At 40.1% G+C, this 23,189-nt stretch overlaps 1 protein-coding gene across 3 annotated transcripts in view; it reads right to left on the bottom strand.

The window, feature by feature from the left end:
- Nucleotides 1-3,936: 3,936 nt before the first annotated feature.
- adgrg2a (adhesion G protein-coupled receptor G2a) overlaps nucleotides 3,937-23,189 on the bottom strand; it is a 37,230-nt gene continuing 17,977 nt past the window's right edge. For all 3 annotated transcript variants that reach the window (XM_070553252.1, XM_070553250.1, XM_070553251.1), the window contains 19 exons: nucleotides 20,046-20,073; nucleotides 19,937-19,971; nucleotides 19,696-19,823; nucleotides 18,319-18,436; nucleotides 14,672-18,219; nucleotides 14,453-14,568; nucleotides 14,228-14,364; nucleotides 13,983-14,139; nucleotides 13,513-13,680; nucleotides 13,240-13,362; nucleotides 9,917-9,959; nucleotides 9,736-9,839; nucleotides 9,486-9,610; nucleotides 9,139-9,407; nucleotides 8,945-9,044; nucleotides 6,249-6,535; nucleotides 6,049-6,150; nucleotides 4,227-4,331; nucleotides 3,937-4,149 (listed from right to left, as the gene is read on the bottom strand). In XM_070553252.1, the coding sequence (XP_070409353.1) occupies nucleotides 4,061-4,149; nucleotides 4,227-4,331; nucleotides 6,049-6,150; nucleotides 6,249-6,535; nucleotides 8,945-9,044; nucleotides 9,139-9,407; nucleotides 9,486-9,610; nucleotides 9,736-9,839; nucleotides 9,917-9,959; nucleotides 13,240-13,362; nucleotides 13,513-13,680; nucleotides 13,983-14,139; nucleotides 14,228-14,364; nucleotides 14,453-14,568; nucleotides 14,672-18,219; nucleotides 18,319-18,436; nucleotides 19,696-19,823; nucleotides 19,937-19,971; nucleotides 20,046-20,073 (5,782 nt within the window). In that variant the 3' untranslated portion in view covers nucleotides 3,937-4,060. The remainder of the gene's footprint in view (nucleotides 4,150-4,226; nucleotides 4,332-6,048; nucleotides 6,151-6,248; nucleotides 6,536-8,944; nucleotides 9,045-9,138; nucleotides 9,408-9,485; nucleotides 9,611-9,735; nucleotides 9,840-9,916; nucleotides 9,960-13,239; nucleotides 13,363-13,512; nucleotides 13,681-13,982; nucleotides 14,140-14,227; nucleotides 14,365-14,452; nucleotides 14,569-14,671; nucleotides 18,220-18,318; nucleotides 18,437-19,695; nucleotides 19,824-19,936; nucleotides 19,972-20,045; nucleotides 20,074-23,189) is intronic.

Genomic DNA, 23,189 nt, shown 5'->3' with positions numbered 1-23,189 from the left:
AGTTAGGGCAATCTGTGAGTAAATTAAACCCAGAGAGCTAAATAATTCTGCACACATCCTAATCCGACGGAATCATCATGTCAGCATTTCCAACTTCAATGCTGCATGTTTGCTTGTAATGTCCCAGCTGCATTTGTTAATGTCTTGCTGCAAAACCTCTTCCAGGAAGCCTGTAACTGAGGAGAAGATGAAATAAAGTAAAGATGTGAGACTGCACTGACATCTGCTGGAGACTGTAAAGTTTTCAGATTATTTAAGGGAAATAAAACACAGGAGGGAAAAGAAGAGGTTGTGACAAAGTAAAGAAAATGTGAAGAAGCAGGTTTAAATCCTTGTCAAACACTGAGACCTATAGGGCAGACCAAGGACCAGAAACCCTGCTTGGTCTGGACATTTATTGAGATTTCCACAAGAGGAGCTGCCGAGTTCCCTCGGATTGCTGAGTCCAGCCTCCAGAGGAAGATGATTTCAGCCCCTTGCTTCCAGGATTGTGTTTTATTTGGTTATAATCCTAATCTTGAGACCATGGGGAGGGCTGGACTGTAGACGGACTGGTAAACTGAGACCAACTTCAGCTGAAAGTCGCTCCCTCTGAGTTTTTGTAAAAGTTTTTAAGACATTCTGCAGTTTAGTTTGACGACGTCTGTTCAGGCGTTTACATTTTCTGTGCAACTATAACTAAATAATCTGGCTGTGGTTCCAGCAGAGCTCTTTTAGATTTGAAGCAACAAGTTAGGAACGTTTTTGGAACAAAGTAATGAATCACCTTAACTTCAGGGATGTCTAAAACTCAAACCTCAGGAGGAATGAAGCGTGCTGCGCCACCGGGCATTTCCAAGTCTAGAACAAACGCCTGTTCTTCACTGTAACATTTCTACCTTGCATGTATTCATGCAGTGTTACTCCGTTGTGAGGTTAACCTTAGAGGTCACGCTGCGGGGAGATTTCCTTTCATGTAAAACCTAACTGCCAGCTGCTGCCGACCTTGACGGGGCGGTGATTTGACCAGTTCTTGGAGCTCGGGCTGGAGATTCAATAGCATGCTGATGAGATGGGAGTCATCAGGGAGCACAGCTGCTGTTCTTCCTTTTAAAACTGTTTTATTATAAAATCTAACATCATTTAGTGAACTGGATGCAAAAAAAAAACAAACAAAAAAAAAACAGGAAGTTTAAGAGTTGAAGTTTTATTCACTTCAAGTGTTCACGCTCTTGGAGAAGGACATTTAGCAAAGTCTGTTCTCATTACAAAGAAAATAAATCAACTAATGAACGTCATTTATGCTTCTCCTGCATCAGAACTAAGATGTAATGCTTTGTGTAAAAACACTTTTATATTCCCCTTCAAACGCTCTTTAAATGTAATCAGAAAATTTTAATGAATTTTAAGTTTTTGCATTAACATTAATGGAGTTTGGCATTTGCATGTTTTGGCAGAGACCACCTTAGAATTAAAAGCTGAGAATCCACCTTAAAAGGGTCATCTTATTAAACGAGGCCATGATGACACATAACCTGGTTGTTATAAAACTGAACATTTTCTCCTGCCTATCTAGTAAACATATCTAGATCCACTCCACCTCAGTTTCAGCAAAACAAAACAAAACAAAACAAAAAAAAAAAAAAAGGCTGCATTGTGAAGCACGTTCATAGGCACGGCACGCCTGTAAGTGGCAGTAGTTCCCCAAATCTTCAGTGTCTTTGCTGAAAAACATGGTGGGAAATAACGGCCCAATTCTCAATACTTGCTCTGCGGTCTTCAGCAAAGTGCACTTGGAGAAAGTACGCTGTAAGGCTTCGAGTGCGTAGTGCACAAGTGTGCAAATAATTGCAGAAATGAGACGGGGAGCACTATGGGGTGCCATTTCTAAAGTCAAACAGTCATAATCGAACGGCAATATTTTTGGTTATTTAGCATCTCATAAGAGAAAAAATTGGGAGTTCACTTTTTCGAAGTCATATTTTCACCATGTTATTCATACATTTATAACTGTTAAAGTTTCCAAATAAATATTTCATTAGCAAGCTAAATATTTAATTTGTAGTTAAATATTTATTTTGCAAACTAAATATTTAGGTCTGACCTAAATATTTAGCTTGTAAAATAAATATTCAATTCACTAACTAAATATTTAATTTGCTAATTAAATATTTATTTTGGAACTAAATATTTAATTTGTAAATTAAATATTTATTTTCCGGAAAATAAATTTTTAGATCCCAGCTAAATATTTATTTTGGAGCTAAACATTTAGTTTGCAAAATCAGTATTTAAGAAATAAATGTTTAAGTCCGACCCAAAAATATAAAATATAGTGTGGAGCTAAATAACATTGTGGAAAATAAATATTTAGCTGTTACTTAAACATTTAGCTAATATGCAAATTCGCTTTCCAATAAATGGAAGCTGGTTACCAAAATAAAAGCTGGATCTCGCTAACTTCTTTATAAACTCTTGCTCCGAACCAGAACTTGTTTTATCTCCGGTTCTATTCTTCTTCAGCCAACACTTTGGACATGTTCAGGAGAATAGAACCGGAGATAAAACAAGTTCTGGTTCAGAGCAAGAGTTTATAAAGAAGTTAGCGAGATCCAGCTTTTATTTTGGTAACCAACTTCTGCAACGCATGCCAGGATGCTTGACGCTGTGATACTTAAAAAAAAATGTATTAACAATTTTCAAACAATTATTTGAAATTAACATTTATTGCTGCTTTGTCTAAAAGTTTTAGAGCATCAAATGATCATGCTAAATTGAATTTTCATTAGAAAATACATATTTTCAGAAAAGGAACTTAAGCCTTTTTCTATCGCAGCAATGGATTGTGGGTAATACCCTTCACCCAAGTCTGCATCACTGCAGACTTGGGTGAAGGGTATTATCAGGGGCACAAAAGGGGTGTGATCAACTTCCGCACTTGAGAATAGGAACACCCTACGCACTTGCACCTCTGGTTGGGATCACGAAATTAAAATGCGCGAGTGTGGAAGTGTGAGTATTGAGATCGGGCCAACCATTCTTCTGTTGTCCGTCGCCTGAAGTCTTCCACATAGAGCAGCTTGGATGCAAACTACACATGTGATGTCAGAGAACTTTTGCTGCAGGCCGTGACGAAACCTAAAATCCTGGTTATTTATATCCACAAGCAAATGTTGACAACTGAGAATTTACAAATCTCCACTTTGCTCAGTGTTTATTATTTATCTTCACTGTGTGGAAGACACAAACCTTAAAAAAATCTGTTTTCAGGGTTATCCGGCTACTTGTGTACATGTTAAAATATTATCTGTTTTACGTATATTTATCAAAAGTACGTACATCAAAACTACATCAGCATATATGGATCGTGCAAAGATAAAATAAAATACCACCAAAGACAAAGTTTCTATAAACCATTTCCACAATGAAAAAGCCCAGGAACTATCTGCGTTTTACTGGTGAATGATTGTGAACACATAAGCTTCAGTTCATAGATGAGACTCTTATTGTGAAGGACAGCAGGAAGTTTTGAGTATTTCTGTTGGGCTCTGCTACAGGAATGGCAAAAGATAACACCTAATTTATTGAGTAAAATCCCACCCAGAACCCTCGAACATCTTCAGATTTAGGAGCACATATAGGGTTCAGTTCAGCTCTTTTTATCAATATTAGCTTCTTGTTAGTTTTTTCATGGTAGTAAAACTAATGCACCTTGTTAAAAAAATCACAATACTGTAAATAAACGCTCTTACAAAGCTTTACGTTCCATTTAAATCCAGATTTTTGTCCTTTCTTTATAGATAATACCTGAAATAATTGCCTTTACTTGTAATAGCTTTTAAAAACACATGTATGATGTTAAAAGCTGCTAAAACAGTGAAATAATTTTTCTGTCCTTATAAATATGCATCCTTTATGAAAAAATGTTCACAGGACAGATATTTTTAGGAACGTCAGTCAAGCTCTACTTTGAAAACTTGTTTCTTTACATTTGAAAACCTCCTTACTGAGCAACAATAAGTCATTTCTAGATGCATCTATGATCTTCTCTCAGGAAATTACAAGTGCTGGATCACGAAACTCATCGAGACAGATGTTGCCTGTGACTCCCGTTGAAAGAGATGTTATTGTTGGAGCGGTCGAATATTCCGCTGTCCCAAAATCCAGAACCTAAAAGAAACAAAGAGTAAGGATGCTGAGCAGGATTCAGCTGGAGCACAGAGGTGGTGAAATGATGATACGTGTACCGCGGCTGTTGGTCCTGCTGTGGTCAGGAGAGAGGCTACAGGCGGAGAAGTGGGGCGCCGAGGCGATGGCATTCTTAATGTTTTGAGTAGCCGTTCGACTCCAGTCTGCAAAATAAACCAAAAAACAAACTGACTTCTGTGATTGTTTGAATAAACAATTCAATTCAATTCAATTCAAAAATACTTTATTAATCCCAGAGGGAAACTGATTGCTGTAGTAGCTCAGAATAATAATAATAATCAAGTCATCAAAGAGTTGTTGTATATTACAATGGCTGTTGGCAGGAAGGATCTCCAGTAGCGGTCAGTGTTGCAGCCAAACTGAAGAAGCCTCTGACTGAAGACACTCTTCTGTTGTCGGACAGTCTTGTGAAGAGAATGCTCAGGGTTGTCCATCATTTTCTTGATTCTCTGGAGAATCCTTCTTTGCATTATCTCCTCCAGTGGTTCCACAGTCGTCCCCAGAACAGAACCAGCCTTTTTTATTAGGCTGTTGAGCCTTTTCAGGTCCCTCCTTCTGATGCTGCTACCCCAACAGACGATGGCTGAAGAGATTACACTCTCAACAACAGACTTGTAGAAGATCTGCAACATCTTGCCACAGACATTGAAGGACCTAAGTGTCCTCAAGAAGTGCAGTCTGCTGTGTCCCTTCTTGTAAACGGCTTCGCTGTTCTTTCTCCAGTCCAGTCTGTTGTCCAGGTGAACTCCAAGGTATTTGTATTCCTCAACCACCTCCACTTCTTCTCCCATGATGGAAACAGTGTTTGACTCCACCCTGTTTCTTCTGAAGTCTAAAATCATCTCCTTTGTTTTGTTCACGTTCAAGGTCAGATGATTGTTTCCACACCATGACACAAAGCTCTCCACCAGCTCTCTGTACTCAGCTTCCTGTCCATCTCTGATACACCCGACAACTGCAGAGTCGTCTGAGTGTTTCTGTAGATGACAGGTCTCTGATTTGTACTGGAAGTCTGAGGTGTACAGGGTGAAAAGGAATGGTGAGAGTACAGTCCCCTGTGGTGCTCCAATGTTACTGATCGCCTGGTTTTATGTGCAGTTCTTCAGCCTCACAAACTGTGGTCTGTTTGTCAGGTAGTCTTTAATCCAGGCGATAGTTGAGCCCCCCACCTGTGTCTTCTGGAGTTTCTGGCAAAGTACATCAGGCTGGATTGTGTTAAATGCACTGGAGACATCAAAGAACATGACCCTGACAGTGCTGCCTGCTTTGTCCAGATGACAGTGGGTTGGTTGAAGCAGCTGGATGATGGCATCTTCAACTCCAACTCCATGGTGATAAGCAAACTGCAGCGGGTCCTGATATGTTCTAGTTTGCTTATTCAGGTGGACCAACAGGAGTCTCTCCAGGACCTTCATGATGTGGGATGTCAGGGCAACCGGTCTGTAGTCGTCATTGACTGATGGGTGAGTTTTCTTTGGAACTGGAACAAGGCAGGATGTCTTCCACAGGACTGGAACCTTCTCCTGGGCCAGGCTGAGGTTGAAGAGGTGCTGCAGAATCCCACAGAGCTGATCTGCACAGGATATGTTGGTCTTTCTCTATCAACTCTTGCTCGGCAGGTGGCGCCACTCAAAACACTCAAAGTCTGTCGAGGCAGCAAGAAGTCTTCTGGCGTGATCACTCATGTCTAGCCAACTGGCCAATTTCTGGTTTTTAAATAAATTATTGCATAAAGTATTTCTGGCATGTTTCAATTCTAAATTACCTGATTTACCTACCCACCTGGTAGCAGGATATCGACCAATGAGTGAGTTTTCAAAAACACTTTTAGTGGAAAATGACCTTAACCAGGTAGCCCACCTGAGTTTTCAGCCAGTCGCAGTTTTCCAAAGCAGAGATGTGTTCTCCACTGCCTGCGGACGCTTTCCTTCACAGCACAGTGGAACACAAACACAAAGAAACCTGCACAAGACAATTTAAACAGTGAGAAAAATTAAAGTTTATTTTAATTACATAAATTGTTCTATTGTGAAGGTGCTATCTTTTTAGGCAGGTCTCACCTTGCAGAGAATTAAATATGGAGAAAAGGTAAACAAAGGGCAGGTAGAGGTCCCCCCAGGCGAACAGAGCAAACCCCCAGGTGAGTCCAAGCAGGATGACGAGGCCCAAGATGCTGCGTAGGTCCGTCATCGCCCCCCTGTTGGGAGACTGGTTGTGTGGGTTTTGCTTCTTGATCCGGTTCAGCTGGACCATCACCGTGATGAAGACTATCAGGCACAGAATGAAGATCAGGAGGAAGTAGGTGACCACGCCCACGTAGAAGGAGATGTTATTACGCAGCCAACAGCTATTGGGCGACAGTAGAAAGGCGGAACACTTATTTAACAATAGAAAATAAACACTGAGATGATAAACCTTTTTAAGTGATAACAGCATAGGACGTTTGGTGCCCTGTGTCTATCTGATTCAAGATGGCTGCCACATACATTCAACTTCAGCAACTCACAAATAGATACAACTTTGTCAAATTTACAAATACTAGGATATATTTTGATCTCATTTTGCACCACATTTAGACTTTACCATGAAGTAAACCTTGTCTGTGAAAAGTAACGCATGAATGGCTAAAAGTCCGTCACTCTTATAGATATTGAGCTACAATTGGTGTGGTAGCAGCTATGCGTTATTACGTTTACGTTTATACGTTTATGTGCTTAGCGGACGCTTTTACCCAAAGCGACTTACAATTATTTTTTAACCTATAGGGCATGTTGTGATCTGTGGGGGAAACCAGAGTACCCGGAGAAAACCCACGCATGCATGGGGAGAACACGCAACTCCACGCAGAAAGGCGAGTTTTGAACCTGCGACCTTCGTGCTGCGAGGCAACAGTGCTAACCACTGCGCCACCATGTTATTAACAACACTCTAAACAAAAGACTTCACACAACATTGTTGCTAAACTCTAGCTGAGAGTCAATGCTAATAGATGCTCCACATCAAGCAATTCAATTTCAACTTTCTTTATAGGTGGTTTTTAATGTTAGTAAAGAACCTGTTTAACTGAGCACGTGTCCTCAGTGCACTGGCTTACCTGACGTATATTACTTTTAAAATATCGGCTGTTTAAGTCTATCTCATGTAATGAGATTATGTTACAGCCTCCGTCTTTCCTTTGGGGAGCGACTGATCAGCACCACGGACAGCGACAACTGGAGCTGCCCATCTTCTGCTTCAGCATCACCGGAAGTGCTGATCCTGGCTTCCTTCCCCAGTTCAGGACCTTGGAGAGAGGCACCCAGCGATACCGCTCCTCCTCTCTCCAGAAGACAAGCACCACAGCTACATCCCATCAGCCAAGTGAACGCAAAGTTTATAAAAGGCTGAAGCTGTATGTTGCAAAGGGGGCATAGATTTGTGCTGTTGTCCCCTAGTTTAGCAGCCGGTGGATTTTCATAGAACGTGTGTATTTATTAAGCTAATGCTTTCGAGCTGTTGTTTAGATAGAAGAACCATTGTGGTGCAAGTTAAACAGCTTTGGTGAAGTTTTAAAAACACTGAATTAATGTGGGTGTTGGATTTTAATTCTTTTTTAGTTTGTTTACCTGAGTTGGTGCTTATTGTTTAAAGGCATAGCCGAAGCCAGCCTGGTTAACTGTGTTACATTTTTGTTTTGACTGCCTTGTTTGAGTCAAAGTTTGGGGCGACGGTGGCACAGGAGTTAAGTGCTCGCCCTGTAATTGGAAGGTTGCAGGTTCGAGCCCCACTCAGTCTGTCGCTGTCGTTGTGTCCTTGGACAAGACACTTAACCCACGTTGCCTGCTGGTGGTGGTCGGAGGGACTGATGGCGCCAGTGCTCGGCAGCCTCGCCTTTGCCAGTGCGCTACATCGTAGCTCATCCCCACCAGTGTGTGAATGTGTGTGTGAATGGGTGAATGACTGATTGTTTTGTAAAGCACCTTGGGGGGTTCCAGGACTCTAGAAGGCGCTGTATCAAACACAGGCCGTTTACCATTTACCAAAGTGATATTAAGAAGTTTTGCTTGCTTTTAGAACCTCCTAATGTCCGTTATTATTTTATGCGGTGAAACTGAAAATGAAACGTATCTCCTAAATGTGCATTGGTCTTTTTAACAGCTTCATTTAACTCCCCAGCCATCATTAGAGTCTACAGAAGTGATTCATCACTAAATCACACAAATCAGCTTTCTTCATTATCCACCACATGTGTTCAACCAGACTGCAGCGCCAGGTATGTCAGCTTCACTTTTTTCATAGTTAAAAGGTGGCAGCCCGCTACACCGAAGTTGCAAGTGCAATATTCTGGCCACAAGGGGCGGTGGGGGTCGGAGTGACATTTCATTAACCCTGTATGGGTCACTTTAGCACATACTGGCTAAAGAAAATGTTTTAAAAATACGAAAAAGTTGCAAAGTATCTCTTTATAAAGAAAAATTTTAGGTTAGAACATCTCTTGTTGATTCAGCTGTTTGTTTTTCTTGTTTCCTGTGTGTTGAATTTACCTCAAGCCAAATATTTGGTGTTTCTCTCAGAAGGGTTATTTTCAGTTGTTTAACGTTTGGCCTGAATAGGACTTATAGTCTGGGTTATCTTGTGTTTTTTTAACCAGCAGTGCCCCTTTCTGTTAAAAGCCTTTACATAATGGAAACCTTGGTTTAAAACGTGATCTTTCCTGTTTCGTTCAGTTAGAAAATATTGCAGTTTTTAGGTTAATGCACAGAAACACCAAACTTACAAGTCATCTGTGCTTCCATCTGTGTACTTTCCATAAGTAACCAGACCGTAGTTGTCTTTGTCTACCGCAATGACAATAATCACCACAATAAGAGGGATGCCTGTAAAGGACAATCAGTAAAAAGGCACTGATCAATTATTCAGACAGAGAGAAGGATTATTAAAACGTTACTGCTCCTTTTGGAAGGCTCCTACCCCAGCCCATGAGTGAGAACTTCAGCATGTAACTGCTCAGGTAGGGGGTGAACACTTGTACGATGCTCAGGTACATGTGCAATGCCTCAAGCCCCACCCAGGTGAATGAGCTCAGAAGGAAGTAGTGCAGGAAGAAGGCTGTGCTGATGCACAGACCTACAGCTTTGTACATGGATAGCCAGCTATCCAAGAGGAAGACTAGGTTCAGTAAAAGGAGGGCCAGACAGAGCTGAACCAGGATTTTGGAAGGGATATCCCGCATCAGTTTTCTGCAAAGACACAATTCATTAGAATGCAGAAGGCTTGAGTTGGTGAGGTATAAACAGGGTAAAAGCTTGAGTTCTTACCTAAAAAGCAGATGTGTCGCTATGGTGACAGCTAGAAAAATAGAAGAAATTCCACAGCCAATGTAGGTGATGAAAGTTAGGATCTGTGCCTGCTTAGGGTCAGTTAGTCCTTGCCTGGATAAATCCTGTGGTGAGAGAGACACGCACACACAAGGTGAGCATTTAGCTAGTTTTACTTCCTCTGATTAGGAGACTAAATGCGCGGATGCTTTTATTGTAGAATAAGAGGGATAAACATGCAAACAAATACCAGCAGTATCGCAAACGATGTCAGATGGTCGCAGTTGCAGGTTGTGTGATCAGAAGTGAAATTGACAACGGAGCAGCCATCAGAACTCCAGCCTCCTCCACCACCTAAACACAAAAAATGAAATTTGTTTGGAGACTAAAATGTCTAAATTCTCTCCTAAGAAAAGCATGTCTGTTCTCACCATTCAGCTTGAAATCCCAAAACACACAGGACATATTAGTTGCCTATAAAAACAGAAAAAAAAGTTTAGATTTACTGATTGGACATACGGGCGTTCCAAGAAAGGATTTATTTTAGCAGCTGTAGCGTTGTATTAGTTTATATGTGTGTGGTGAGGAATGAAAGACTTAGCCAGATTAATTAAGTATAAACTGTTTTTTTTTGTCTTTTTGGTGTCTTTTCAAGGTGTTTGACAATTCGTTTTTGTAATATGATCTTTTGTAATATGCTTTTAATTATTTTTATTATTCTTGGTATATGAAAAATGTTTCTTTTGTTCTTTCCCTTCTAAACCAAACTTTAAAGGTGCATTTTGTAAGAATCACATAAGGGCATCATCCTGTGGTCAAATTTCGGTACTACAGCACATTTTTTAAAAACCAGCTGAGAAGGACATCGGTTTCCATGTTTCCTTCCTTCCAACATGAGACTCGTACTTATTGTGCCTTCAGGGGATTTTGGGTTACAGATGCTTTTTGTGTAAAAGTTAATATCTAACCCATTTTGGTTTACACATCAATGATCGGGCGTGACAAGAAGAAGAAGAAGAAAGTATCATTTCTATAGCGCCTCTCAAGACAAAAATCACGAGGCGCTTCACAAAAACAAAAATGTAAAAATATAAAAAAGAATTTAGAAAAGTATTACAATCATGTTTAAAATGAGCAAAAATAGACATTTGTGATTAAAAATGTAAAGAAAGAGAGTTTTTTCTCTCTTTTAATTTCAAACAAAGAAAACACACAGAAAAAAACAAAAACAATACATATCATCGTCCCATTTTTTCATCTTCTCTGTCTGAAAAGGAGTAGGCCGAAGTCGAAACTCATATGTCCCTACCCCTTTATACAAGTCATTTTACTTGCTTACTAAATGTAACACAAAACCACATTTAAACAAATGAAATGGTACAAGTCACCAAAAACCACCAAACCATATGGGAAAAAACACATCTTTTTACAATTTATGCTCATATTTAATTTTCCTTAGAATAAAGGACAACCAGACACGTGTCTGGTTGGAATTACAAAGCAAACAACAACAACAATAACAATAAAGTTTTAAGTATCAGGCGTGACATTAAAAGCAAACGCTTTGATGCTCCACCTGAGAGTAAATCTGTAAGGCTTGTCACCAGCATTCAGACATCAATTCTGCTTGCTTCACAGCCAGACAGGACACGTAAAAAAAAAAAAAAAGAATAAAGGACAACCACATAAATCATCTATCCTCCACTCGCATGCTAAGTGAAGTATGGACAGGCCATCTATACTTCCCTTTTTAAGCTAAGAACTGCCAAGCTGGGAAATCCTGCCGTTATCAACAAAACAACGGTTCCTTCAGAATAAAAGCTGAACCCGCTGACCCAAGGAGGGTCCACTTTGACGCTGTGAAACACCTGTCGCTTTTTACCTGGAGACTATCCAAAGACTGGTTTGTCGTGCTGTCGACGCTGTTTCATCGGCTCCAGTACCAGTGGAAGGTCGTGAACCTGGCATCCTGATCTGTACGGGAGTCTCACTGAAGGGTATGTGGATGCGACAAATGGCGTCTCATGTTTGACCACGGTTCAAACGTTGATCAGTTAGGAGCAAAACATCATCTCCCACTCAGACTCGCTTCTCCAGAATGGAGGTTCTGAACTGACATCGCACCAACACACACTTCACCTTACATTTCTTTCCACAAACATCCATCATTAGAGAGTTAGTTTTGTTTAACTGTTTAAAATCATTTAGATAATAAATTTTCTTAAATGTTTGGAAGTCTCTCGCTCTTTTCTTGTCTCTCAGTTCATGCAAAGTGTTTATTTAATTTCCCTGTAATAAAAAGAACCACTCTTCTGATTTAAATAACCCAGTGTCCATTAGATGGGATCCATACTCGATATGGATCTTTAATGTCTATTGTCATTAATTAAATTGTAACTCTTTAACACTACATAGTCAATAATATAATGTTGAGCGATCTGTGAAACAGCAATGTTATGATTAAGATGTTTTAATAGGTAAATGACTTAATCTAGTTCACAAGACACACTGATACACGTAAGGCAAACCACTCTGAAACATTGCTGTTACTGATCCAATCAGAAGCTTCCTAGTCTGAAGCGTGGCATAGTCTCTGGTGTTTATAAATCTGCCAGCTTTGACTCGACCAGAATTGAAAACATCCAGATTAATAAAACTAGTTCCAACGCCATCTTAGTTCAGTTCTCAAGATCTCACTGGAGTTCACCGCATGCTAAGAGGAGTATCGGACCGGCCATCCGAACTTCCTTTTTAAGCTGAGAACCACCAAGCTGGAAAAATCTGTTGCATTTAACCAACCACGCAATGGTTCTTTTCAGAATAAAAGCTGAACTCACTGACCCAAGGAGGGTCCCTGTTGATGCTGTGAACCACCTGTCGCTTTTTACCTAGAGACAATCCAAAGACTAGTTTGTGGTGCTGTAGACGCTGTTTCATCGGCTCCTGTACCAACGGAGGGTCCGAGGACCTGACATTCTGGATCTGTAAGGAGGTCTCGTCTCAGGGTATGTGCGGATGCGACAAATATGGCGTCTCATGTGTTTATGAAACTACTCCGATCAAACTCTGATCGTAGTTAGGAGCAAAACATCATATCTCACTCAGATTTGCTTCTCTGGATACGAGAGTTCTGATTAACACGACTCACACACAACACCCATCTCACATCTCACTCAAACAGATACATCCATCATCAGCGAGCTAGTATTGTTTAAATTGATAAAAAATTATTTAGTAATAAATCATCTTAAACGTGTAAAGGACTCTCTCTTCTCTTGTCTCTCAGTTAATACAAAGTGTTACAAATCCCTACATTAAAAAGTTCCAATCTTCTGGTTAAATAACTCAGAGGTCCGTAAGATTGATTTCATACTCGATATGCAATCTTAATGTCTCACGGTCCTTAATTAGATGTAAATTAACATCATTACAGTTGTATTATTTGGTTATTTTGGCTAAATTTTTTAAATATGTTACGGATTTAACTTCAGATTCACAATTAGTGCAAAAAAAAAAAGAATAAACTATCCCTAATATGTCAAACCTATTTAACCCTATGGAGGCAGGCATTGCAGATTTGCAACCTACCTACCTGGTTACTCCACATATGTATTTCATGAGCATTTTTTTACTCAGAAGTACCCCTGAAGGACTTAGCTGTTCATCCTTTTATCGAAACTCATTTTGAGCCTGAGAGGGTTAAAACCAGTCAAACCAAAGTTGAACCTACATCCACTTTTGCAGTAACACTCACATGTATGGGCTTCATGTTGGTGATGGTAAACTCAATCTTTTCGCTCAGATGGCTGATTGACAGGTTGGCCACACTGGAGCCCAGCACTGGACTGACAAAGGTTTGGTTGTCTAAAGATGCATCCTGCAAAATGTAGGAGATTTGGAGGTGCAGTTAAAAAAAAACATTTAAATAAACATCTATTTCACATTGTCCTATTTGTCACAACTGCTGGCTTAAATATAAAACCGAAACGATAAATCCAGTAGTTGCTTTGCAGCAGCAGGAATGTACCTGGAACAGTGTGTTTTTAGTATAGAAAGTGAAATGAACTCTGCAGGCACGTTTCTTCTCTTGAGGACTAAGACCATTCGTAAGAGAGGAGGGTAGGTTCACCGAGCCCAAAGGCTGACCTTTTGACCTGAGATCCAACAAGAGCCGAGATCCATCAGGACCATTTAGCTGAAGGGAAAAAATGCTTAAATAAGTAAAGGTTGAAAGGTGAAGGTTACTGACTAATTAAAATTAAGATATGGCACTTTATACTTTCATACCAAGACTTTTAATGTAGGCACTCATATATATATATATATATATATATATATATATATATATATATATATATATATATATATATATATATATATACACACACACACATATATATATATATACATATATATATATATAAGTTGTATTTGCATATTTGCTCAAAGTGCTTTGAATCAGATTAACAGACATTAACTAACTGCTATCTGGGCTACCTGTACATTGTGAGTGTTATAAATGTGCATAGAGGTTTGTTGAAAGTTTGTCCCATCCACTGTCCTGACTGCTAGAACCAGTGAAGTTGAGTTGAGGACCTTGCTGTCACCACCAACGTGCAACTTAAAACCCAACTTTTCCACCAATCGGATCAGCCTGAAAACAGGAAACAAGACACAAACATTTATTTTAAGTTAATTTGTCATTAATGTTACCATTTATCCATCCATTAGAGATGTTAAACCTATTAGCCGATCCAGAAAGAGCAGATGAGTTACTGTCCATGAGTTTGCTGACAATGTTGATGATCATTTGTCCCACTGACTCAGAGACAGTGGAGTCATCCAGGAGATTTTCCATTTCATCCACCAGTTGGGACATCTGAAACACTCATCCAGTTATAGACGCATGGATGCAAATGAAACAAAAACTAACCTATACCAATCCTTAAGTTCAGTAGCAATTTCACCTGAGAAGCGTTAAGCTGTGACGCATTTTGTGTTTCATTCCATAGCTGATTTGCTTTTTCCTCATTTTGTTGGCTTGCAGTTGTCTGGAAAAGCGTTGCTGAAGTTGTTCCAGTACCTGAAAAAGAGGTCAACCAGAAAACAGAAAGCATTTCTGTTCCTTTTCTCTGTCACATACAAAACTCTGCCCAATACAAATAAAATCCATGAACTTAACTTACTGGCCAGCGTAGAGGTTGAAGTGGTGAGGCCGGTAGATTGAAAAGCTTTTGTGGTTGAAATTTTAGACGTGGTAGTAGTAGATAGGTTTTTGTTGGCTGCATCATGTGTTGTAGTAGCTGCAATTGTACCAAAATCAGGGATTGCATTGTCTGTTGTTGAGGAGATGATTGGTCCTTTGGTTGTTTTAATGTAGCTGGTCTCTATCACAGAGCTGGTGTTTATTTGTGAAGCCTGGGTGGAATTAGAAATGATGGTTTCCACAGTTGAGTTTGTTGCGTTCGAGGTAACAACAGTATTCAGTGGTGGCTCTCGGGTAGGTTCAGTGCTAGTGTTGAATGCAGTGGTCATATTTCGAGATGCCGTAGTTGGAGACCTAGTCACTAATGTTGTGTAATTGTTGGAAGAGGTAACTACACCATTTGTTGCTGTATAATTACTAAGGCCAACTGGCACTGTGTGATCGTTACTGGGCATTGTGGCGTGATACCCGCTTGTTTGACTGTTACTAAATGTTGTGGCATTATGTGTTGCGGCATAATCGATGCTAGTTACTGAAGCATTGTAATGTGTATGGGGGTTTCTAGGTGTTGTAGCAGTGTTCACTGCTGGGTGATTGTTGCTCTGTGTTGTAGCATTATATATTGCTACATAATTGATGCTAGTTACTGAAGCATTGTTGCTTGTATGGGGGTTTCTAGGTGTTGTAGCAGTGTTCATTGCTGTTTCGTTGTTTCTAGATTTTGTGGAATTATGTATTGTTTCATAACTGTTGCTAGTTACTGAAGCATTGTAACTTGCAAGGATGTTGCTAGGTGTTGTAGCAGTGTTCACTGCTGGGTGATTGTTGCTCTGTGTTGTAGCATTATATATTGCTACATAATTGATGCTAGTTACTGAAGCATTGTTGCTTGTATGGGGGTTTCTAGGTGTTGTAGCAGTGTTCATTGCTGTTTCGTTGTTTCTAGATTTTGTGGAATTATGTATTGTTTCATAACTGTTGCTAGTTACTGAAGCATTGTAACTTGCAAGGATGTTGCTAGGTGTTGTAGCAGTGTTCACTGCTGGGTGATTGTTGCTCTGTGTTGTAGCATTATATATTGCTACATAATTGATGCTAGTTACTGAAGCATTGTTGCTTGTATGGGGGTTTCTAGGTGTTGTAGCAGTGTTCATTGCTGTTTGATTGCGGCTAGGTGTTGTGCCTCTATGTATTGCTGCATCATTTGTGGTAGTTTCTGAAGCGTTGTAACTTGTTGGTACAACTGATGTGTAATTGTAGCTGGGATTTGTTGCAGCCAGTGTTGTGTGAATGCTGTCAAGTGTTACGTTATATGCTGTTCTAGAATTGCTGGTGGGTGTTCTTGTAATGTACATTGCTGTGTAATTGTTGGCAATGTCGTAATTTGCTGTTGTGTAATTTCTGCTTGGCGGTGTTGCATTATATGTTGTGTGATTGTTGCTGGATGTTGTTGCACTAAGCATTACTGATGTGTGATTGAAGCTGGATGTTGCAGCATTGTTTGTTGCTGTAAAGTTTTTAGCAACTGTTGGACTGAATGATGTTGTGTTGCTGTTGCTGGTTGACATAGAGTTTTGTGTGACTGAATACATTTCACTTGGAGTTGTTGCCGTGTAATCCTTGGTGGGTGGGGTAGCAGTGTCTACTGGCAAATGAAAAGTAATTGTTTCATTATGTGTTGCTGCAAAGTTGCTAAGGGTCGTATTGAACACTGTTGTGGAATTTTTGCTTGATGTCGTAGTATTTTTTGCTGTTAAGTAATGGTTACTGGTAGCTGTAATGTCATTTGTACCTGCAGTTGTTGCTGTGTAATTCATGCTGTGTGTTCTAGAATTGTATTCTGTTGTGGTAATGCTACTTGGAGTGTTTGCATTGTATGTTTTTGTACGATTGTCTCTGGGTGTTGTAAAAGTATAATCAGTTAAGTGGGTTTTGTTGGGCATTGTTGTATAATTCTTAATTGCATTTGTAAAACTGTGTTCAGTTGTGTAGGTTTTAATGGGCGTTGTTGCTATGAAACTACTGGGAGTTGTAGCATTAAGTATTGATGTGTAAATAATGCTGGTTGTTGTTGTACCATTATCTTTTGCTGAAACACTATTTCTGGGTGTTGTTTCAATGGTATTGCTAGATGTTTTAGTGTCCAGTGTGAGACTTAGGTGAACAGTTGTATTGTCATTTGTGGTGATGATGTTAGGCGTTGTAGCATTGTCGGTTGTGTGAATGATACTGGGACGAGTTTTATTTTGTGTTGGTGTGGTAAAACTGACTGGTTTTGAGTTATGTGAATGTGTGTGAATAGCACTGGATGTTGTTTCACTGGGCGGTGAGGAAATGTTGCTGAGTGTTGTTGTATGGTGCGCCATTGCTTTGGTGTTGCTGGATGCCATGTTGTCCATTGTTGTTTCAGTTAAGTTAACAGTTATGTTGTCATTGGTGTTAATGTTTGTGGGCGTTGTATTGTGTTTAGTCACATCAGTTCTGCTGGATGTTGTTAGGATGTCCAACATGTGACTGGGGTTAGGAGTAGGGGTAGGTCTTGTGTCATATGTATGTCTGTGAAAAGTACTAAGTGTTGTTTTATTGATTGTTGGGTGAATAGAACTGGGTATTGTATTGTGTTCAATTGCATTGGCACTGCTGGGTGTTGTCACTATTTTGTTGTCATTTGTGTTTATTATGGGTCTTGTAGAATTGTGTGTTGCGGGAATGATACCGGGTGTAGTTTCTTGTCGTGTCAGTGTGGTAAAGTTGCCAGGTCTTGTAGCATTTTGTTTGATTTCGTTAATAGGTGTTGTTTCACTGGGTGGTGTATAACTGTTGCTGACTGTTAGATTGTGTGTTTGTGTGTGAATGTTGCTAGTTGTAGTTTCACTTATTGTTGTTTGGTGACTGTTGCTTGTTGTTGTTTTACTGATCACTGGGTAAGTAATGCTAGTTGTTGTTTCACTGATGGTTGTTGGCTGAATTGTGCTGCTTGTTGTTTCACTGAGTGTTGTATGGTGATTGGTGGCCATGGTAAATGCACTGTAGTCTGTTGGCTGATGTGGAGAAGATGTAACTGTTGTTACGTTGAAAACTGATGAGGGATTAGAAAACAACAATGCTACGGATGTTTTTGTGTCGTGTGTTGTTTTGTGTCTGGAAGATAATGTACTTGTACCTGAACCATTACCAACAATTCCATTGTTTGGTGTTGTTGGGTTGTTAGTTGCAGTTATACCATTTTGCACTGCTAAGTTGTTGTCTGGTGGTGTGCTTGTAATTCCAGTTAGCCCAGTTTTATCTGAGGCAGTCCCAGTTAAACTGTTTGAGCTTGTTTGTAAGCCTCGCTGCTCTGTTTCATGCCATGTACTATTGTGTGTAGTAGTGTGTCTATGGTTTGGCTGAATGTCTTCAGTTGTGTAGGTTACAGATGAGAGTGTAGACTCCGCTGCAGTAACACTGGTGGGAAGTTGTATAGTCGTCGTTCGAGGCTCTGGAGGGCAGCTATTAGCCAGGAGAACAGCAAGTGTTTCATTGTTCTTACTGTTTAAAAAAAAAAAAGAGGTAAAGACATCCAAAAGATAACACAATTATGCTAGGCAGTGACTAAAACGTAAGAACTAAGTTTTGTTGCATGCTTACCATTCAATTAGGGTGGGGTGAGGGTGGCAAACATCTGAAGAGGAAAGGTTACTGTCAGCCCAGGTCACGTTGGATGCCAGGAGGGCATCGACAGACAAACCAGGAGGCCCACAGACCACTGAGGAAACAGAAACCATCAACATTCATTTTCTACATGTTTCTTTATTAACATGATTTTACTATTGATCACTTTTTTTATTGTCTTAAAGAATATCTCATGTTGGGAAATGATACAGATTTAGCTAAATATTGTAAGATTCTGCGATTGGAATACTTGTTTAAATAACTCAGTAGCATCCACATCAGATTCTCATTCTCTCTCTCTCTCTCTCTCTCTCTCTCTCTCTCTCTCTCTCTCTCTCTCTCTCTCTCTCTCTCTCTCTCTCTCTCTCTCTCTCTCTCTCTCTCTCTCTCTCTCTCTCTCTCTCTCTCTCTCTCTCTCTCTCTCTCTCTCTCTCTCTCTCTCTCTCTCTCTCTCTCTCTCTCTCTCTCTCTCTCTCTCTATATATATATATATATAACTGTGGTACAGCCCTTTTTCTGAAGAGCACATTTGACTTGTTGGAAGCCATCTGACATATGGCTCACTCCACAAATTACAGAGTAACGTGAGTACTAATATTAATTGGTTTCTTGGAGTTTCATAAAAAGCCATCAACAGATTTATGAGATATTTTGTTAACAGACAAATAACATGCACAAGTAAAAAAAATCCTTCTCCCACAGTTAGTTAGTTAGTTTATTTATTTATTTATTTGTTTACTTATTTATTTATTTATTTATTTTTGCATCTAGGCAGCCAGCAGTAGACACTGTTGTGTTCAAGTTCAGAGAAAACATCAGTATCAGGAACGACAGCCAGCTACTGCCACACCAAACCTTAGTTTCATATCTGTAAAGAAGACTGACTTAAAGCTATTTTTGTTATTTCTGAATTCATTTAGTTGTGGCAGCCATCTTGCATTTGGTTCTAAAGATCAGTTTTACATAAAAATATAATTACTATCTGGACGTTTGACTAAAATCTGTCCTGCGAGTAATTGGGTAGTTTGATAACAGACAAACTGGGTTGATTCTGACAGCTCAAAGCAAAGTTTTAGGCAAACATGTTGCAAAACAATTAGCTTTTAAAATGTGTGACGTAGATTATTCCCAACTGAAATGTAGCTCATTATCTGATGTATGGACTAGGCTTTAATCACGGGTTAGGGCTAAGGTTGATTCCCTAGAGCAGCCATCTTGGATTGGGTTTACCCCTAAACATGAATCAGTTGCGGACGTACATCCAATAATTGCATTCTAATGTCTTCGTGGAATATTAAATCCCCTTGTGATGTACTATGAGTGACATGTTGGTGAGAATGAATGCCGACTCACTCATGTGAGAAAGTGGGCCTCCACTAGAGATGTCAGTTTTCATCTTGATGATCTTTTGCACAAGTTTGTTGAGGGTGCAGCCATCGACAGGTCCAGACATCTCCAGTATCACCATACAGCTGTACAACCTGAACACCAGCAACAGAAAGGGCTCGCTAGCCTTAAACCACGCCTGAGTTCTTCTGTTTATGCTCATCTTCATTATTGCACCATTAAAAAGGCACCATGAAGAAGCATCTACCTCTCATTTGTCCCATGGCATTCAAGATGAGCACCCTAAATCAAATAAACGACTTAATGAAATGTGATTAAATCATTACAAATCTGTGCTTCTCTTTTGCTGTTGTTACCTTATATTTTGTTAAAATACTGATGCACCTGGAAGCAAAGAAAGAGCAAAGAGGAATTAGCCAATGCTTCTACCAACCAGATTCACCATTCAGCAAACCAATCATTAGATGTTTAACATTTTAAAGGACAAGTTCACTAGGAAACTTTTTTTTCTTTAAATATGATTAATCAATTTGAGTTTAACATGCAGACTAAAAGTGAAAATAGTCTTCTACCCTCATCTCCTGCATTAGCTGCTGATGATCACATTTGCATTCATGGACTCACCCATTTGGGCTTGGAAGGAGAACCTGTTTTATTAGCATCCCAGTAGTAGCTAGTAGAAGCTAACCGTTGCAACTCGTGAAAAAAGATGCAGCCAGATGTTTAGACAGTAAGCGAAAGCATGAGCACGAAATCCAAGTTCTGAAAACTGTACATTAGCTGCCCGCTACTTTTAGAATTTGTTTTTAAAATCTTTTATTGTTTTTTAAAACTTTGAATGGGTTGGCGACGCCTTGCTGCAGCCTTGTGCCTCGACTCAGACGCTCCACTCGGTGCAGGGCCAAATTAACACTTTGTTGTACCCTGGGCAACAATATTCAAGGGCCCCATCATCACAACCCAAGGATCACCATAATATGGTCACATACAGAATATTTTACTGTAATATGCAGTAAATATACTCAATACTTAAATTCGTGACATCACGTAACCCGCTCAGGGTAACCTTTGACCCACCTCGTGTGGACTGACCAATGAGGAGAGGGTCTTAACTTGAGGCCCTCTCTTCATTGGTCAGTCTGCATGAGACTGACTCTCAACTGACGTTCAAAGTCATAGGCAGCGATGCATCTCTGTGCAGCGCAAAAGCCGGGTTGACCATATTTCCATTTCCAAAAAAGAGGACGGGTATCTGTGCCTATGATGTCACAGTATGGCAACGCCACACAAACCACGTTGGGACCAATTTTTTGTAAGAACTAAATTAATATCAGATTCTGCCAATAAAAGGGCTCTAAAACAATTCGTATGTACAGATTTTGCATATTTATTGCAAAAACTCATTTTTCTGCTTTAGTGCTGCAACAAGGTTTTATTAATAATAAATTATTATACCTTTTGTTTTACTACAGAATCGGTAAACTTCCTGTGGACAGATTATTAAGGATGCTTGTTTCAGCTGTGAGATTAGACGATAGGATCAATGATAAAATAAGTTGTCACACACTCCATGGAAACTTTCAGAGAATCCAGTGGCTTTCAAATGGTTTTGTTACTTTTTGCAAGTTTAGAAAAGAAGCAGATGAGACAGCATGTCTGATCATTTAGTTTTTCATCTGACAACATTAGAACATGTCAGTAATGTCTGAGGGACTTTTATAAACACTGTATAATTAACACTCCTGGAGAGGGTTTGGATTACACAGAGGCTTCTGAGAAGCCCAGTTATGGGGGGGGGGGGGGGGGGGGGGCTTTTTGCCTTGGCCTTGGCCCCCAAAATGCCTTCAAACGGCCCTGGGTGTGTGACTGAGTTTTGAATGTGATCTGAATTGTATCAGATGTGTAATTATTACATGTGTATAACTTCTTGTTTTACACAGGTAAAAACGTGTAGAGGAGATAAATCTACCTACATTCTACTTTGTTTTCTTGTTTTTATTGAACTATTTTCCTGTCCTGTCTGTCTCTCATCTTCCTGCATCTCCTCTAAACTCTCCAGAAAAACTGCTGCCTGGATTCTTACTTTGTCACCTCATCGGTTACTTCTGAGCAGATCAAAGGGATCTCCTGATCGCAAAGCGGAGAGCGCGTTTCGATGCTGCGTCAGTGAGGTGAAATCACCGCAGCACAGGTGATGAGCTCCGCAGTGGCAGAGCGCTTCAGGCCCAAATGAGACAGAAAGTAGAGAACATGTGCGGACATGAACCATCGTGTGTCAGTTATAGTTTTTTGGTTGCGCCACTTTGAGAATGGACCGTGCGCTGGACGCAGCAGCCTGGAGCATTGCTCTGCCGCTCTCTGTGCTCTCTGCTCAAAAGAGTCCATGAATGATGTAACATGGGTAGAAACGTTTTTCCGGCTCCCCTGGATGTGTAGGATATCCAGCTCCCCATTGTTCGATCCCTGCTCCTGGATGAATAACCGGACATTTTCATCGATACAGGAACCGCCCCGGACGCCCCGGACAGAGAGTGAAAAGTGGACATGTCCGGGGAAAAGAGGGCGTACGGTCACCCTAGTTTAATATAAAGCGGGAGATTACAGATACAGTATTTTGCTCGTGCTCTTGCTGCCCTGGGCCCGTTAGAGTATGTGGGCCCCTGGGCAACTGCCCAGTTGCCCGTATGGTTAATCCGGCCTTGACTCTGTGAATCTATTGCTGCTCTCGATGCCAAGGCCCTGCTTGACGATGAGAGAGGATAGGGCCTTATAGGGGCAGGTTTGAAGCTTTGGAACAAGCTTCCCCTGTTCACAAGGCCTTCTAACTCTGTGGTAGTTTTTAAAACAAGGCTGAAGACCTACTTCTTGATTTGGTGTTTACCTCTTTTAGCTAGTTTTTCATCTGTTGATATCATGTTGCTGGTTTTATTGTATTCGTGTGCTTTTTATGGTTGTTTTTATCTGTTTTTATTGTGTCAGTAATGCGCCTTGGTGGCATACCTTGTATCTGTGAGGCGCTATACAAATGAAATTGAGTTGACTCAGCATTAGCAACCTCCCAACATGGCGAGGCCTTCCTTGCACTGTAAAAAGAAAAAAGTTGATCCAACTTAAAAAATTGCTTCAATTGGTAACAAGCAGTTTAATTAAGTTTGTCCAACTTAGGTTGGATAACTTAATTAAATTGCTTGTTACCAATTGAAGCAATTAAATTAGGTTGATTAAACTATTCTCTTTTTTCAGTGTGTAGCGAGCCAAGATGGGTGAGTCCATGAATGCTGGTTTACAGACTGATGGAGATCTGTGCAGCTTTTTCAGACCATCGATCTTCTATCAGCAGCAGGAAACAGGGGTAGAAGACCATTTCATGTTCAGCATGCATGTTAAATTTGAAGAGACAGATTTGTCAGACAATGATCTCCAACTCAATGCCCTCTGAGGTTTTCACATTATTAAAAATAAAACAAAAACAGTAGAAAACTGTTTCTCTGTGAACCTGA

The sequence above is a fragment of the Nothobranchius furzeri genome, chromosome 7 (genome assembly GCF_043380555.1).
Source record: "Nothobranchius furzeri strain GRZ-AD chromosome 7, NfurGRZ-RIMD1, whole genome shotgun sequence".
Classification (NCBI taxonomy): Eukaryota; Metazoa; Chordata; class Actinopteri; order Cyprinodontiformes; family Nothobranchiidae; genus Nothobranchius; species Nothobranchius furzeri.
This window is presented reverse-complemented; position numbering and strand designations above follow the sequence as displayed.